Below are 18,253 nucleotides of genomic sequence, written 5' to 3'. Positions count from 1 at the left end.
ATTATTTTTTTAAAATAGGTTTTCTATTTTTTGCTCTCTCTCTTCTCCTTCTGGCACCATGATGTGAATATTTGTAATGCTGAAGTGTTCACTGAGGCTCCTTACACTATCCTCATTGTTTTGGATTCTTCTTCTTTTTTTTTTTTTTTTGCTATTCTGAGTGGATGTGTTTTGTCTTCTTATTTTCCAAATCGCTGAATTGATTTTCAGCTTCATTTCTTCTACTGTTGATTCCCTATCAACTATTCTTCATTTCAGTTATTGTATTCTTCATTTCTGACTGGTTCTTTTTTTAAAATCCTCGCCTGAGGATGTTTTTATTGATTTTTAGAAAAAGAGGGAGAGAGAGAGGGGGAGGGAGAGAGAGAGAGATGAGAGAGAAACATTGACAGGTGCCTCTTGTATAGGCCCTGACTGGGAATCAACCTGCAACCTATTGGTGTATGGATGACACTCCAACCAACTGAGTCACTGGCCAGGGCTGACAGGTCCTTTTTGATGCTGTTTAGGTTCTCACTAAGGTCACTGGGCATCCTTGTAACCACTGTTTTGAACTCTGCATCTAGTACATTGCTTGTCTCCATTTAGTGTAGTTCTTTTTCTGGGTTTTGTTATGTCCTTTCATTTGGGGCATGTTTCTTTGTCTCCTCATTGTGGAAGCCTCCCTGTGTTTGTGTCTATGTATCAGGTGGAGCTGCTACATCTCCCAGGCTTGGTAGGATGGCCTGATGTACTAGGTGTTCTGTAAAGTCCAGTGTCACAGCCTCCCTGATCACTCAAGCTGGGCACTCAAGGTGTGCCCCATACCCTATGTGGGCTGTGGACACCCTCTTTTTAAAAACATTTTTATTGATCTAAGAGAGTAAGGGAGAGGGAGAGAGAGATTGAAACATCAGTGATGAGAGAGAATCATTGATTGGCTGCCTTCTACTTGCCCCCTCCTAGGGAATGAGCCCACAATCCAGTCATGTGCCCTGAGTAGAAATCAAACCATGACCTCCTGGTTGTTCAGCCACTGAACAACAATGGCCGGGCTAGACACTCTTCTTGCAGTTGAGCCTTGATTGCTGTTGGCACATCAATAGGAGAGATTTACTCCTAAGCCAATCAGCTGCAAGGACTGGCTGCAACTATTGACCACCGACCTCTGACCACCGTGGGGGATCAGCTGTGCAGAAGCCCACCCCACAGAGCAGGACTTACTTCAGCAGGGCTCTGATGACCACTGAGTCCACCCCTTGAGTGTGTCACTTGTGGAGGAGGTTGGGTGTTGATGCTTCAATGTGGTTGGAAACTGACTACTGGGTGCATTGGCTCTGAGGCCTCCGGGGGTGCAGGCCAAGGTCAGCTGCCCCCTGTGTTCTGCTTGGGGCCACCCAGCAGGGAGCTACAAAGCCATCAATAGATGGCTGCTACTTGTGCTGGGTTTGGCAGGTCCCAGGTAAGGCCAAGCTGTGAACCAAGGCTGGCTGCTGCGAGTGCTAGGCCTGAGGCACAGGGCATGCTGAGGCCAGATGCTGCTTGAGAGATTTTAGGAAACTCTGAAACATGAACCAAGACAGGACATTTGTATGGAAAAGCCACTGGAAACAGCTTGGGTGGGCCTAAAATTTGGGTGGGATGTGGCCTCAGGGAATCACCAGGGCAGGGCAAACAGTGTGAGCCAGGCTGTGCTAGGTTGTGGAGTCTCAGATATGGCCTCCGGCCTGCCTGCTCAGTGTGGGGAGGGCTCAACAAAGGAACAATGGCCTCTGCCAGCACTTCTGTCTGGGAGAAAGCATCCCCCCGCCCGCCCCGCCCCTCCCCTCCCAGCTCTCACTCTGATGCCAGATGATTCAGTTCCTCACCATGTGTCTCTGGTGCCTTTCAAGCGGCTGCCTTAGTGCTGGAGCTCAGAGGGAGTGAGTGAGTAAGTCTGTGCTTGCGCCTTTTAAGAACTGCCTGGGACTCAAAGATCCCTGCTCTGTCTCTTTCAGCCTCAGTCCCCACTGGCTTTACAGCCAGAAGTTTTGGAGACTTCTCTTCCGGTCACTTGAACCCTGGCCTGGAAGGTCTGGTGTGGAGCTGGAACTCCTCACTCCTGGGGGGACCTCTGCAGCTGAGATATCACTCCCAATATTTTTATCCATCACACTTGGGTGTGGGACCAGCCTGTTCAGTGCTCTGCCCCTCCTACCAGCCTCGATGCGGCTTCTTCTTCAATTCCCTCGTTGTAGGACTTCCATTCAGCTACATTTCAGGCCGTTCTGAATGATGGTTGTTCTGTAGTTTAGATGTAATTCTGATGTTGTCACTGAAGCATTTCTATCATAGCTGCTTCAAAATCTTTATCAAATGATTCTAGCATGCCATCTTGGTGTTGGCATCCTTTTTTTTTTCTTCATTTAGTTTGCAAACTTCCTGGTTCTTGGTATGAGTAATTTTCGACTGAAACATGGATATTTTTGTATGATATGAGATTCTGTATCTTATTTAAACTTGCTGTCTTAGCTGGCTTTCTCTAACGCATTGACCTGGGAAGTAGGGGCACTACCTTGTAATTGCCAGGTGCAGGTAGAAGTGCAAATTCCCCACTCAACGTCTGTTGACATCAGAAGGGATGCTCCATATAATTGCTGGTCAATATTGAATCCTGGCCCCTCACATGGTCTCCACTGACACTGTGGAGAAAGGGGGGGCGGGGGGCGTGCGGGGTGCGGGGTGCGGGCAGACCTCATTCCCGGCCTGTGGGGATGAGAGTCCGGCCTTCCTACTTGGTCTTCTCTGACACCACACCCGTGGGGATGTTGGAGCACCTCGTTTTATCTTTATGAGGGTAGAAGTCTAAGCTTCCCATTTAGTTTTTGCTGGTGTGAGTGTGGGTGAGGCCAGTTTTTTTTCCTGTGGTGTTTGGCTGGAATGGAGTGGTTACGTCTAAATTTTTTTTTTTTTGCTAGGCAGCTCCGTTTCTGGTCCTTTGGCTAGAGAAAGCTTTTGTTGTAGCTTTCTTGTTTTACTTGTGCCATTTGGTATTTCTGATTGCCAGCTTTGTCAGCATTGTTTGGATATATGAGTCAGAAAGAAAACCTAGGAATTCAACACTGTCTTTCCTTGGATCCCAAGATTCTTGCTCAGTCTGCTTCTCTCCACCTTTCAGTCTTTATTTTGTCCTTTCTAAATTTCTTTTTTTTTTCTTTTTTCTTTTTGGTTTTCTATATCTTTTAGTCTTAAATTTGCTTTATATACACAATGTCCAGGGTTTTAGTTATAGTGAGGGGGAAGATTTGGGAAAAGGATCACATCATCCAGAAGTGGAAGTGTGCCTAAGGATCACTTTTTAAACTTGGTTTTTCTTCTGGTATGTTTTGGACCACATATTGCCAGATGTTTTCCCCATCTACATTTTTAATAAAGGAATAGTCCTATGTGGGTTTTGGCTTTATATGGGTTTTCAATTCAACTCTGATTTGAATGATCCCCAGGACTTATCTCCAGGTAGGTTTTATAACCAAGCCCCTGTAGAATGAAGACCATCAACTCTCCTTCACCTGCTGCCCACCCTCACCAGGATAGCTATGGCTTCAGCTCATGTCACCGCCAGAATAGTTTTTCAACCACTTTCTGTGGACTCAGCTATGAATTTAAACAGATGCTCATTGTATTTTAGCATTTCTGGGTGTTTTAATTTATTTATATATTTCATAGTGGTAAAATATACATAACATAAAGTTTACCATTTAAAATCCATTGTGGTAAAATATACACAACACAAAACTATTTTTAAGTGTATGTTCACTGGCATTAAATACATTCATACTGTCATGCAAGCATCACAACTCTCCATTTCCAGAACTTTTATTATCGTCCCAGATGGAAACTCTTTTCTGAATGTTTTTAAACAAGTATTTAGTTATCTGCTTCCTGCTGGTGAAGTGGTGGTAGAAAGACATTTCAGGTGGAAGGCACAGCAAGTGAAAGGCATGGAATCTTAGAAGAGTCATAATATTTGAGAAACAATGAAGTCCAGTGTGGTAGGAACCAGTACAAAGATGGTGTGGTGGGAAGTGACAGGTGAGGCTGACAGAATGGTATCAGACCGCGCAGGCCAAGCTAATCTCGTTGTGGGTAACGAGGAAAGGAAATTTATAAATAAGAAATCGAATTGATTATTTTTGTTATTTCGGAAGATAACCCTAATAATAGGTAGATCTTGCAGAGAGCTACAATGCCTATTGTGTAATGTAGGAAAAGTTTGTTCATAGAGTTTGTCCAGTTCTCTAGATGTTACAGTAGATGTAAATTCCTATGCCAATTCTTCCTCCATGGGTAGAAGTAGCGGTCCAACATAGTTTCAGAGGTCCAGCTAAGTTTCACCATGGGAATATGTGATTTTGTTCAGGAACTATGTACAGACCTAGAATAAAAGAGAACCAAAGATGAGAGCATACGTGAATCTTGACTTTAAAAAAATATATATATATATCTTATTGAGTTTTTACAGAGAGGAAGGGAGAGGGATAGAGAGTTAGAAACACTGATCAGCTGCCTCCTGCACTCCCCCTGAGGGCTATGCCCACAACCAAGGTACATGCCCTTGACCAGAATCGAACCTGAGACCCTTGAGTCCGCAGGCCGACGCTCTATCCACTGAGCCAAACCGGTTAGGGCATGAATCTTGACTTTTTTTTTTTTTTTTTTTTAATATATTTTTATTGATTAAGATATTACATATGTGTCCTTGTCCCCACGTTACCCTCTACCCCCCACGCCCCCCACCCCCGCTCATGCCCTCACCCCCCCGTTGTCCATGTCCATTGGTTAGGCCTATATGCTTGCATATAAGTCCTTTGGTTGATCTTTCCCCCTTACCCCCACCCTCCCCTACCTTCCCTCCAAGTCCCGACAGTCCAATCAATGCCTCTCCGTCTCTGGATCAGTCCTTGTTCATCAGCTTATGTTGTTCATTATATTCCACAAATGAGTGAGATCCTGTGGTATTTATCCGCTCTCAAGTTCCATCCATGCTGTGGCAAATGGTAAGAGTTCCTTTTTCTTCTTCCTCTTCTTAAAGAATACCTTTCAGCATTTCATATAATGCTGGTTTGGTGGTGATGAACTCCTTTAGCTTTTTCTTTTCCGTGAAGCTCTTTATCTGACCTTCTATTCTGAATGATAGCTTTGCTGGATAAAGTAATCTTGGTTGCAGGTTCTTGCTATTCATCACTTTGAATATTTCTTGCCACTCTCTTCTGGCCTGCATGGTTTCTGTTGAGAAATCAGCTGACAGTCGTATGGGTACTCCCTTGTAGGTAACTGACTGTCTTTCTCTTGCTGCTTTTAAGATTCTCTCTTTATCTTTTGCTCTTGGCATTTTAATTATGATGTGTCTTGGTGTGGTCCTCCTTGGATTCCTTTTGTTTGGGGTTCTCTGCGCTTCCTGGACTTGTAAGTCCATTTCTTTCACCAGGTGGGGGAAGTTTTCTGTCATTATTTCTTCAAAAAGGTTTTCAATATCTTGCCCTCTCTCTCCTTCTGGTACCCCTATAATTCTGATGTTGGTACGCTTGAAGTTGTCCCAGAGGTTCCTTACACTATCTTCATATTTTTGGAATCTCTTTTCTTTTTTCTTTTTCGGTTGGGTATTTTTTGTTTCTTTGTATTTCAAATCTTTGACTTGATTCTTGGGATCCTCTTGTCTGCTGCTGGATCTCTGTAAATTATTCTTTATTTCAGTCAGTGTATGCTTAATTTCTAGTTGGTCCTTTTTCATGTCCTCCATGGTCTCACTATACTTATTGAGGGATTCATTAAATTTATCGGCGGTTTCCATAAAATTCTTGAAAAACCTTATAACCGTGGCCTTAAACTCTATATCCAATCGTTTGCTTTCCTCCATTTCTGCCATTTGTGACCTGTTTCTTTGTCTCCGCATTTTGGTTGCTTCCCTGTGTTGATAGAGTGGCTTTGTGTGCTAGGTGTCCTGTAGGGCCCAGTAGCTCAGCCTCCCAGTTACCTGAGGTGGACACTCTTGGTGCACCCCCTCGTGGGCTTTGTGCACAGTCTTGTTGTAGCTATGCCTTGGTTGTTGTAGGATCACTGGGAGGAATTGACCTCCAGGGCAATTGGCAGCGAGAATCAGCTGCCCTGATGATGCTCAGCTGTGTAGCAATGCAAGCCGCTGTGGGGCCTGGGCCTTCTCTTGGAAGCTCTGAGTCTATCTGGCCCGGCTGCGGTTAGGTAATTACAGGTTGCAAATGGCCGGGGCATTCATATGCAAAAGCCTCTGCCGCAGCCTGGGTGGGGCGGGGTCTCAAGGAATCAAAGGGCTGAGAAAGCAGCTATGGCGGAGCCTCAGCCCTGCCCTAAGGAGTCGCGAGTCCCAGTGTCCCGGCAACGGCTGCAAGCACCTCTGAGGGAAAGCCGCTCTCAAGCTCGCCCGCTGCCAGACAGTCCAGTATCTCCCCGTATGAGCCCTGGGTCCCCAGAGACTTCCCGGAACCGGATTTCAGAGCCGTCGGGAGCTTGTGTCTCCCTCCGGATTCAAAAAGACAGCCGCGTCCTCAGGTGCCAGACCCTTTCCGCGCGCGCGAGCCCCCGTACCTCTGCACGCCACCTCCGCAGCTCCTCCCGCTCGCAGTGTGCTTTTCTCTCCTTCTAGTTGTAGAATTTACACTCAGCCAGCCCTCCTGTAGCTCTGGATGATGTCCACCTTGTGTTTTTGATGCATTTATCGATTGTTGTGGGAAGCAGAAATTTCCCGGTGTTTATCTATGCCGCCATCTTAGTTTCTCCGAATCTTGACTTTTAAGGAGTAGTCTGAGCAAGGACTAATGAAAGAATGAAGAGTTCTTCCTGCTTATCCAATACCTTTGTTTAAATGATTTTTATATTATGTATCCCAGATCAGGGATCAGCAAACTACAGCCTGCAGGCCAAATCTGGCCCACCACTTGTTTTGGAAAATAAAGTTTTATTGTGACACAGCCACACATTAGTTTCTATATTGCCTTTGGCTGCTTTTGTGCTACAATGGCAGAAATAGTTACAGCACAGATAGATGGCTGGCAAAGCCTTAAACATTTCCTATCTGGACCTTTACAGAAAGTTTGCTAAGCCCTGTCCTAGAGGATTTCGTGGACTGAATAGTAAAAAGTGCATGGGATCAGGCAAAAGAAAAAAAAATCATAAGAGTCCAAAGCAGGAAAATATTTAAAATTAAATCTCTATTTGCTGTAAAATAATACATTGCCCATTATCCATTTTTAAGTTTGTCACTCTTCTGATCAGTAGATCATTATCTAATAACAAAAAACAGCTGTTATAAACATAAAAATGGGATTACTAATAGGAGCTAATTGTAGGTAGCCAAAATATCCTAAGGAAATTATAACTTTTTATAATCTGTCATCAGATAACCAGTTAAATAAATGAATGTCTAGGATACCTGGAGAAGGGTTACAAATTGAGGTGAGTCCCAGATACAATGGAATATTGGATGGCACATAGTATCCACAATGTATTTTTCTAAGTGAAAAAGCTGCTTAAAATATGATTTGTATGACATGGTCCCATTTTTGCTAAAGAAAATAATCTAAAAAATTATATACCAAATTTACTTTTGATATATATATATCAAACAATATATATATTGTTTTCTCTTTTTTGGACAATGGCCCTTCACTAATTTTATGACTAGAAGTAGTAAACATTTCATTTTACTGGGGAAAAAAGTATTAAATATACCTCTAATACTGACTAGATCAAAGGCTTAGATCACAATCTTAAATTTTATAGATTTGTTCAATGATCTGAATATATGTTTTCAAATTTCCTTGATAGAAAGGGTTGCTGGCTCCAAAGACAAAACTTTCACTGAGAAAAGAATGAATAGAAAGATCGAAGGGTTGCTTGGTCATTTGCATACCATTACATTACTTACACACTGCTTGTTCCTGCGTATCTATTCTAATCTAGAGGTTTGCTTTGATATCTTTTTTTGTTGTTGTTAATCCTCACCCAAGGATATTTTCTCATTGAATTTTAGGGAGTGTGGAAGAGAGAGGGAAAGACAGAGAGAAACACTGATGTGAGAGAAACACACATTGATGTTAGAGAAACCAGGGCCTGGGTCAGGGAGGAGACTGCAACCAAGGTATGTACCCTCGACCGACGGGACCCTTTCTTTGGTCTGCAGGCCCATGCTCTATCCACTGAGCCAAACCGGCTAGGGCTGCTTTGATATCTTAGCACTGCGAGCTCTTGAACAGTACATGTAAAGGCTAATGTGGACTATAGAAAGCACAATCTTCCTGGTGTTGTTAGTGAACTCAACCTAAGCCCTCGGCTCATTTGTTTGGAAATCAAAGAATGTACCCACGTGTGTGAAACTCACTAAACCTCCTGTTCTCTCAAGAAAAAGCCTAACAATTTTAATACAGTGGAGAAAAGCAACAAATGAGACAATGTTCTACTTGGAGGAAAGCTACCATCAAAGTGTGGCATAGGTATTTCATTTCTGCTTCTAACATGCTTCTGGGATTTCTGATCAAGATGGTGAAGTTGGGCCCTGGCCAGTGTGTCTAAGTGGTTAGAGCATTGGCCCATGCACAGAAGTGTCGCAGGTTCAATCCCCGACCCCAGTTAGGGGTGCATGTAGGAGGCAACCAATCAATATGGCTCTCTTACATTAATGTATCTCTGTCTCTCCCCCTCCCTCCCTCCTTTCCACTATTTGAAAAGCAATGGAAAAAACATTCTCGGGTGAGGATTAACAACAACAACAAAATGGTGAAGTTGGTAAATGTAAATGTAGTACTCGCATTCTCCCACAACCACATCAAAATTACAACGACACTATAGAACCATCATTGATAACCACCTGACATATAGCTGAACGGATGTCCTAGAACTAAGGATATAAAGAAAAGCCATGTCGAGACTGGTAGGAGGAATGGAGATGGGTAATGGTCTGGTCTCAGGTCCCCCTGAGGAGTGAGGCGGTCCCATGTTCCCCAGCCAAAAGTTCCAATGCCAGGAAGAGAAGTTCCTATAACCTTTGGCTGTAAAAATCAGCGGGGATTGTGGCTGAGACAGAGCTGCTGGGGTTCCAGGCATTCCTCTTAAAGGGTCTATACATAGACTTTCTCACTGACTGACTCACTCTGAGCTGCAGCAATGGGCAGCTGTTTGAAAGGCACCAGGTACACACAGGGAGGAACTGAAGTGTCCAGTGTGAGCTGGAGGGACAGCTTTCTCCCACACAGAAGTGCTGGGAGAGGCACTGTTACTTTGCTGATCCTTTCCTCACAGAGCTGGCAGGCAGGTGCCATATCTGAATCTCAATCAACCCGGCTAACACTGTTTACTTCACCCTGGTGATTCCCTGAGACCCTGCCCCATCCGACCTGTGGGCCTACCCAAGCCATTTCCTGTGGCTTTTCCATATAAATGACCATGCTGAGGACTTCCCTAAAATCTTTCAAAGGATCACAAACCCCAAACAAATAGCACCTGGCCTCAGAGTGCCCCATATCTCTTGCTAAGTAGCTCCAGTCAGCAGCAGTACTAGCCGCAGCCTGCCTTGGTTTACAGCGTGACCTTTTCCAGGCACCTCCAAGCCCAGCACAAGTAGCAGCTATTTGCAGATTGTTCTGTAGCTCACGCAGGGCACAAGCGGCAGGTAACCTTGGCCTGCACAAGGTCCTGGAGCTAGAATGCCAGGTAGAGAGCTTCAGACCATGCCAGAGCACAATCCAACCACCTCCACAAGCAACACACTCAAGGGACGGACTCATTGGGCACCAGATGAGTGCTGCTTAGTGGGGTTGGCCCCTGCACAGCAGATCCTCCACTGAGTGAATCCCTCCCACTGATGTGCCAACAGCAATCAAGGCTCAACTGCAACAGGCTGTACACACAGCCCCCGGAGCATCTGGAGCATCTGACTCAGGTGAATGGGGTGGCTGCACCACTGGGCTCTACAGGACACAAACTACATCAGGCCACTCTACCAGGAGTAGGAGATGTAGCAGCTCTATCTAATACATAGGAACAAACACAGGGAGGCTGCCAAAATGAGGAGACAAAGAAACATGACCCAAATGAAAGAAGAGAATAAAACTCCAGCCTGGCCAGTGTGGCTCAGTGGTTGACCATGGACCTCTGAACCAGAAGGTCACCATTCGATTCCTGGTCAGGGCACATTCCCAGCTTGTGGGCTCAGTCCCTGATGAGGGGTGTGTAGGAGGCAGCCGATCAATGATTCTTTCTTATCATTGATGTTTTTATTTCTCTCTCCCTCTCCCTTCCCCTCTGAAATAAATTTTAAAAAACTCCAGAAAAAGCACTAAACAAACTGGAGACAAACAAACTGGAGACAAACTCTACTAGGTGCAGAGTTCAAAACATTGGTTATGCCCTGGCCAGTGTTGCTAAGTGGTTATGCTCTGACCTGTGCACCAAAGTATCACAGATTCAATTCTCAATCAAGGGTACATACCTGGGTTGCAGGTTCCATCCCCAACCCTGGTTGGGGTGTGTGGGAGGCAACTAAGAGATATGTCTCTCTCACATCAATGTTTCTCTCCCTCTCCCTTCCAATCTCTCTGAAAATCAATGGAGAAAAATATCCTTGGGTGAAGGTTAATAAAAACAAATAAAAAAAAAGACAAAACAAAAAATACTGGTTATAAGGATGTTTAACAAACTTAGAAGAAGAGTAGATAAACTTAGTGAGAACTTCATTAAAGAGATAGAACACATAAAAATAGAGATAGAAAATACTATAATGAATCAGTCAGAAATGAAGAATACAATAACTGAAATGAAGGATACATTAGTAAAAATCAACAATACATTAGATGAAGCAGAGGCTCAAATCAGTGTTTTGGAAGATAGGAAGCAGAAAACAATCAGAATAGCAAAAAGAAAAAAATGAGGATAGTTTAAGGAGACTCTGGGACAACTTCAAGCGTACAAACATTCATATCATGGGGATGCCAGAAGAACAGAGCAAGGCATTGAAAATCTATTTGAAAAAATGACAGAAAACTTCCATAACCTGGTGAAGGAAGTAGACATCCAATTCTAGGAAGTGTAGAGTCCTCAACAAGATGAACCTAGGGGCCCACATCATAAGACACCAAGACACATCATAAATAAAATGCCAAAGGTTAAAGCAAAGAGAGGATCTTGAAAGTAGCAAGAGAAAAGCAGTTACTTATAAGGGAATGCCCATATGACTGTCAGCTGATTTTTCAACAGAAACTTTGCATGAAAAAAAAAAAAAAAAAAAAAGAAAAAAGAAAGAAAGAAAGAAAGAAAGAAAGAAAGAAAGAAAGAAAGAAAGAAAGAAAGAAAGAAAGAAAATTTGCAGGACAGAAGCGAGTGGAAAGAAATATTCAAAGTGATGAATAGTAAGGACCTATAACCAAGATTACTGTACCCAGCAAAGATATAATATAATTTAGAACAGGGTTGGCCCTCAAAATCATTCGGCCTGGCCCTGTCAAGGTATTAGGGGTGAATTAATTAAATATTTGACCAAATAAAGCAGGCTAATTAAAAAATATTTTTATTGATTTCAGAGACGGAGAGATAGAAACATCAGTGATGAGAGAAAATCATTGATCAGCTGCCTCCTGAATGTCTCCCACTGGGAATTGAGCTCACAACCTGGGCATGTGCCCTGACTGGGAATCGAACCATGACCGCCTGGTTCATAGGTAGACACTCAATCACTGAGCCATGCCGATCGGGGCTAGCAGACTAATTTTTAAGTTGATAATTTTTTATGGCCCATGAATGATGTTGTAAATATCCACATGGCCCTTTGCAGAAAAAAAAGTTCTCTACCCCTGATTTACAAGAATAGATAAAATGCTTCCCAGACAAGAAAAAGCTAAAGGAGTTCATCACCACCAAACCAAGAAATGTTCAATGGTCATCTTTAAGAAGAAGAAAATAAAAGATAAAAAAATGAGTAATAAAATGTCAACATTACTTTAAATTTAAATGGCTTAAATGCTCCAATAAAAAGACATAGTGTGGCTGAATGGATCACAAAAAAAAAAAAGACCCTTACATATGCTGTCTACAAGAGACTCAGTTCAGATAGAAAGACACACATACTGAAAGTAAAGGGATGGAAATAGATATTTCATGAAAATGGAAACAAACAAGCAAAAAGCTGGGGTAGCAATACTTGTTCCTGACAAAAAGACTTTAAAACAAAGGCTATAACAAGAGACAAAGAAGGACCCAGCAATTCCACTCCTGAGTATTTATCCAAAGAAACCCAAACCACTACATTGAAAATACATATGCATCCATATGTTAATTGCAGTATTATTTACAGTAGTCAAGATATGGAAGCAACCTAAGTGTCCATCAATAGATGAATGGATAAAGAAGCAGTGGTGTACACAAGCATGGGAGAAAGTAGGTTTACAGCTGTAATACAAGTAATACAATAATTAATAAATAAGAATACAAAATTAAACTGTTTTATGTACTCACCACTATAAACCCACTTTTGCCCACCTTTGTATATACAATGGGATTTAACTCAGCCATAAAACGATGAGATCTCGCCATCTGCAATAACATGGATGGACCTAGATAGAGAGCATTGTGCTGAGTGAAATAAGTCAGACAGAGGAAGACAAATGGCATATGATTTCACTTACATGTGGAATCTAAAAACCAAAATAAATGAACAAGCAAGACAGAAACAGACTCATAGATGCAGAGAACATTTTTATGGTTTCCAGATGGAAGCGGACCTGGGGGCAAATTGGTAATTATAGATAGTCATGGGGATGTTAACTATAGTATAGGCAATAGATTCAATAATATGGTAATAACTACATATGGTGTCAAATGGGTACTAGGTTTATTGAGGTGATCACTTTGTAAGTTATAAAAATGTCTAATCACTCGGTTGTACACCTGAAACTAATATGATATTGTATGTCAACTGTAATTAAAAAATAATTACAAAAACATGTTTCTGCATATGCTTAGATAATAAGGACCTTATAGCCAATATTAATTGGACTTATAGTCATATATACATATGGACTAAATTCAAAGTTTGGAAGACAGCAGCTTTTCCAGTGCTCATGCAGCCTTCAGTACATATCCTGAGCACATGGCTAAAAGGTATAGAGATCTTCAGAAACTACAAATAAAAAAGGAAAAGAATCATGTGCTTACAATGAATATCACTGCAAAATGTGACATAAATTTGTTCCATATACTTTCTCCCATATAGTTTCCTTTTTGTCCATCCTTTTACATTGTGCACAAAGATAAATCTGTGGATTTCTCATCCACCTGGAGGTATCTTAGTGTGATGAAAGACGAAACTTTGACAACCTCATGTCATTTACGCTGATATTGAACAAGTACTTAAAAAAGAAGTCTGAGTCTAAACCTCATTTGAGAGAGAATAACAACAAAAAACCCTTACAGAGTTGCCTTAACACACAAAGCATTTACCATAGTTATTAAGTACAAAAGATATTAACTTTTCTATTAATGGGCTATCATAGTTATGAGGTACAAACGATATAAACTTCTCTATTAATGGGTTTGGCATGTAATAGGGTGTGTTCATTTCTTTCCCTCTGGCACTCTCTTGCAATTACAAATCAAGTGCTTTTACAAATATAATTTATCTGAGCTTAGAGACTGATCTCAGTAAGAAGTACCCAGCTGACTGATATGTCTCCTTCACTATCTTGGACTTTAGCTTTTTCAGTTATGTTTTTGTTCTACATATTCCATTATGTTGCACTTTCTCCTTGAAGAAAAACATAAAAGCAAAATAGAAGTTGAATAATGCTGACTGCTTTCTTGGTCATGTCAACATTACATTCTCAGCCTCTACCATATATTCTTGTGTGTTTACCTTGTTGCTGTATTAAGTTACAATTACTGCAGACATGTGTGGGAATAAGTGATTATTGTGTATGAGGCCAGATTAAAAAGCAATGTCTTATTTTAATGGATCTAAGAAAGACAACATGTAAGATAAATTTCAAATTTTAAGACGGACTTTCAGACTAAATAACTTAGTAAGTAGTTGGCCAGAAATGGTTCCTTCTTAGTGTTTATTGTCTGGAAGAAAAACAAATATAAACGTTACTTGTTATTAACATCAACAAATAAAGCATATTAAGCAATCAAGTAATTTACTTTAAAATATAATTATACAGTGGGGCCTTGACTTACGAGTTTAATTCATTCTGAGACCGAGCTTGTTAAGGAGCTTGTTAAGGAGCTCATTAACTCAAATTACTCTGTCAACTCAATGCAAAAAATTGGCCGAGAGACAGCTGGTATCTCAAAAAACTCGTTAATCAGGACACTCGTAAGTCAAGGCCCCACTGTATTTTAGAATTCCCTCCTGAATATTTAAACACTAAGTAAACCTTTCTAAGAAATTTGGTTATTGGCATATGAAGTGATTACAAATTTACCAAAATTTATAGATATGAGCAAGCAAATAATCCAGAGAATTTGATAATCTCAAAGTATCTGAGAAAGTAATGAAAATAAAGAGGGTAACTTCTCAAACAAACAAGCCTACTTAAAAAAGAATACAGCATGCTCAGGATTTTAGGTGAGAAAATAGAGGGCCAGTTCTCTTTCCTCTTCCCAAAAAGCCCTAAAGAATACACCTGTTTTTGCATCCTAAAAAGGAACAGCTACTCCTCCAAAACTGAGGCCCCTGTATGTTTCCTACACTTAAGAAATAACACTTTGGCCCTAACTGGTTTGGCTAAGTGGATAGAGTGTTGGCCTGCAGACTGAATGGTCCCGGGTTCAATGCCAGTCAAGGGCATGTACTGGTTGCAGGCACATCCCAATGGGGGGTTTGCAGGAGGCAGCTGATCATTGTTTCTCTCTCTATATCCCGCTCCCTTCCTCTCTGTAAAAAATCAATAAAATATATTAAAATAAAAGAAATAAAACTTTGTTTCATTTTTTTTATTGATTCATTTTTTTAGGGGAGAGAGAGATATGTTGATTTGTGGTTCTTAGTTGTGCATTCATTGGTTGATCTTGTATGTGCCCTGACCGGGGATTGAACCTGCAACCTTGGTACATTGGCACAGCGCTCTAACCAACTGAGCTTGTTTCATTTTTAAAATTTAAATTAATCATCTTTATTGCTGAGATTATTACAGATGTACCTCGTTCCCCCACCCCCCCTTGCTCCCTTCCATCCAGTTTCCACCCCACCCCTGGCCCTCACCACTCTATTGTCTGTGTCCATAGGTAATGCATACATGCATATAAGATCTTTGTCTAATCTCTTCCCACGCCCACCTACACCTCCTTCTGAGAATCATCAGTGTGTTCCATTTCCATGCCCCTAATTCTATTCCATTCACCAGTTTATTCTGTATATCAGATTTTATTCATTTGATTTTTAGATTCAATTGTTGATAGATATATGTATTTGTTGCCACTTCGTTGTTCATATTTTTTTAAAATTAAATTTTTATTGTTCAATTACAGTTGTCCCGCTTTTTTCCCCCCATAGCTCCCCTCCACCTGGTTCCCACCCCACCCTCTACCCTAACCCCCTCCCACCCACTGTCCTCATCCATAGGTGTACGATTTTTGTCCAGTCTCTTCCTCCACCCCCCACAACCCTTTCCCCCTGAAAATTGTCAGTCCACTCCCTTTCTATGCCCCTGATTCTCTTATATTCCCCAGTTTATTCTGTTCATCAGATTATTTATTCACTTGATTTTTAGATTCACTTGTTGATAGATATGTATTTGTTGTTCATATTTTTATCTTTAACTTTTTCTTCTTCCTCTTCTTAAAGGATACCTTTCAGCATTTTATATAATACTGGTTTGGTGGTGATGAACTCCTTTAGCTTTTTCTTGTCTGTGAAGCTCTTTATCTGACCTTCAATTCTGAATGATAGCTTTGCTGGATAAAGTAATCTTGGTTGTAGGTTCTTGGCATTCATCACTTTGAATATTTCTTGTCACTCCCTTCTGGCCTGCATAGTTTCTGTTGAGAAATCAGCTGACAGTTGTATGGGCATTCCCTTGTAGGCAACTAACTGTTTTTCTCTTGCTGCTTTTAAGATTCTCTCTTTGTCTTTTGCCCTTGGCATTTTAATTAGGATGTGTCTTGGTGTGGTCCTCTTTGGATTCCTCTTGTTTTGGGTTCTCTGTGCTTCCTAGACTTGTAAGTCTATTTCTTTTACCAGGAGGGGAAGTTTTCTGTCATTATTTCTTCAAATAGGTTTTCAATATCTTGCTCTCTTCTTCTGGTATCCCCATAATGCGGACGTTGGTATGCTTGAAGTTATCCCAGAGGCTCCTTACACTATCTTCATATTTTTGGAACCTTTTTTCTTTTTGCTCTTCTGGTTGTTTTTTGCTTCCTCATATTTCAAATAATTGATTTGATTCTCGGGATCTAGTCTACTATTGAATCCCTGTATATTATTCTTTATTTCAGTCAGTGTATGCTTAATTTCTGACTGGTTCTTTTCTATTTTTTTGGCATTCTCGCTAAGATCCTTGAAAGTCTCACTAAGTCCCTTAGAGGTTTCTAGAAGATTCTTGAGTAACCTTATACCCGTGGATTTGAACTCTATATCCAGTAGTTTGCTTTCTTCCATTTCTTTCATTTGTGACATGCTTGTCTCTGCATTTTGGCTGCTTCCCTGTGTTTGTTTCAATGTATTGGGTAGCTGCTTAAGTCTCCTTGAGTTGATAGAGTGGCCTTGTGTCGTAGGTGTCCTATAGGGCCCAGTGGCTCAGCTTCCCCAATCACCTGAAGTGGACACTCTTGGTGCACCCCTTTGTGGGCTGTGTGCAGTCTTGTTGTAGTTGAGCCTTGATTGCTATTGGTATCACTGGGAGGAATTGACCTCCAGGCCAATTGGCCATGAGGACCAGCCGTGCCTACAATGGAAGAGCTGCTGTGCAGGAGAAACCCTTATGGGGCAGGACTTGCTTCAGTGGGGCTTTGGTGCTCACTGAGTCTGCCCCTGGAGTGTGTCACTTATGGATGTGAAGGGTTGTAGCCCGGAATGGTCTCACTCTGACCACTGGGTACACTGGCTCTTGGTCTCCAGGGAGGTGCAAAGTCAGCTACTGCCTGGGGCCACCCAGCAGGAGCTACAGAGGGAACTGCAGATTTCTCCTCTTTGTATTAGGTTTCGAAGTGCCCAGAAGAGGCCAGCTCTGAAGCAAGGCAGGCTGGTTCTGGTGCTGGCTCTTGGGCCTTTTATTGATAGGTTTGGGGCTTCCTGATCCAGCTGCAGCTTGTTTGATAGATTTTAGCCTGAGTAAGGACAGACCATTCATATGCAAAAGCTGCTGCACACAGCTTTGGCGGGGTTGTAAATTAGTTGGGGGTGGGGTCTCAGGGAATCACCAGGGCGAAGCAATCAGAAATGGCTGCCAGTCAGCCTTGCACCAGGGAGGTCTCAGCACAGGAATAATGCTAGCACCTCCATCTGGAAGAAAGCCACCCTGGAGTTCCTGCCCCAATGCCAGACAGTTCAGTTTCTGCCCTTATGTGTCTGTGTCCCCGAGCCTTGCCCGGCACTGGAACTCAGAGGGAGCAGGAGCTTGTAAATTCAGTTCATGGTGCCGGCCTTTTAAGAGGAGCAGCTAGGTCTCCAGCAGCCTCTGTCACTTAGCCCCAATCTGCAATGGTTTTTATAGTCTGTAGTTCTTACTGCCTGTAGGGACTTCTTTTCCCAGCTTTGGGACCCTGGGCTGGGCGTCTGATGTGGGGCTGGGACCCCTTGCTCCTCCAGGCAGCCTCCGCAGAGGTGATCTCCCTCCCGGTTAAAAAAGTGGCACACTCAGGTGCCGGACCAGCCTGTTCCGCGTCTCCGCACCTCCTACCAGTCTCAGTGTGCTTTTTTCTTTACCTCCCTAGTTGTAGGACTTCCATTCTGGCAGTTCTGGGTGATGGTTGTTCTATATTTTACTTGTAATTCTGATGTGGTTGTGGGAGGCAGTGAGTACAGGTGTTTACCTATGCTGCCATCTTGGTTCTCTCACTTTGTTTCATTTTAAAAAAATTTCCACAGTGGTGTTTCTTTTCCTTAAAAAATATATATTTTTATTGATTTCAGAGAGGAGAGATAGAAACATCAACCTGGGCGTGTACCCTGAACAAGAATTGAACCATGACCTTTTGGTTCATAGGACAATGCTCAACCACTGAGCCACGCCAGCCCAGCCAGAGTGGTATTTTTTAACGAAGTGGGCACATTCCA

At 42.2% G+C, this 18,253-nt stretch overlaps 1 protein-coding gene across 6 annotated transcripts in view; it reads right to left on the bottom strand.

The window, feature by feature from the left end:
• LOC118678095 (cofilin-2) overlaps positions 1–18,253 on the bottom strand; it is a 156,329-nt gene that overhangs the window by 31,979 nt on the left and 106,097 nt on the right. Inside the window, exon 26 of one of the 6 annotated variants that reach the window (XM_036353221.1) lies at positions 3,790–4,393. The exons of the other annotated variants lie outside the window; for them this stretch is intronic. Coding sequence (XP_036209114.1) covers positions 4,382–4,393 — 12 coding nt within the window. The 3' untranslated portion in view covers positions 3,790–4,381. Of the gene's footprint in view, positions 1–3,789; positions 4,394–18,253 lie in introns of those variants that run through there. 6 annotated transcript variants of the gene reach the window in all.

Source organism: Myotis myotis, unplaced genomic scaffold, assembly GCF_014108235.1.
Source record: "Myotis myotis isolate mMyoMyo1 unplaced genomic scaffold, mMyoMyo1.p scaffold_m19_p_1, whole genome shotgun sequence".
NCBI lineage: Eukaryota > Metazoa > Chordata > Mammalia > Chiroptera > Vespertilionidae > Myotis > Myotis myotis.
This window is presented reverse-complemented; position numbering and strand designations above follow the sequence as displayed.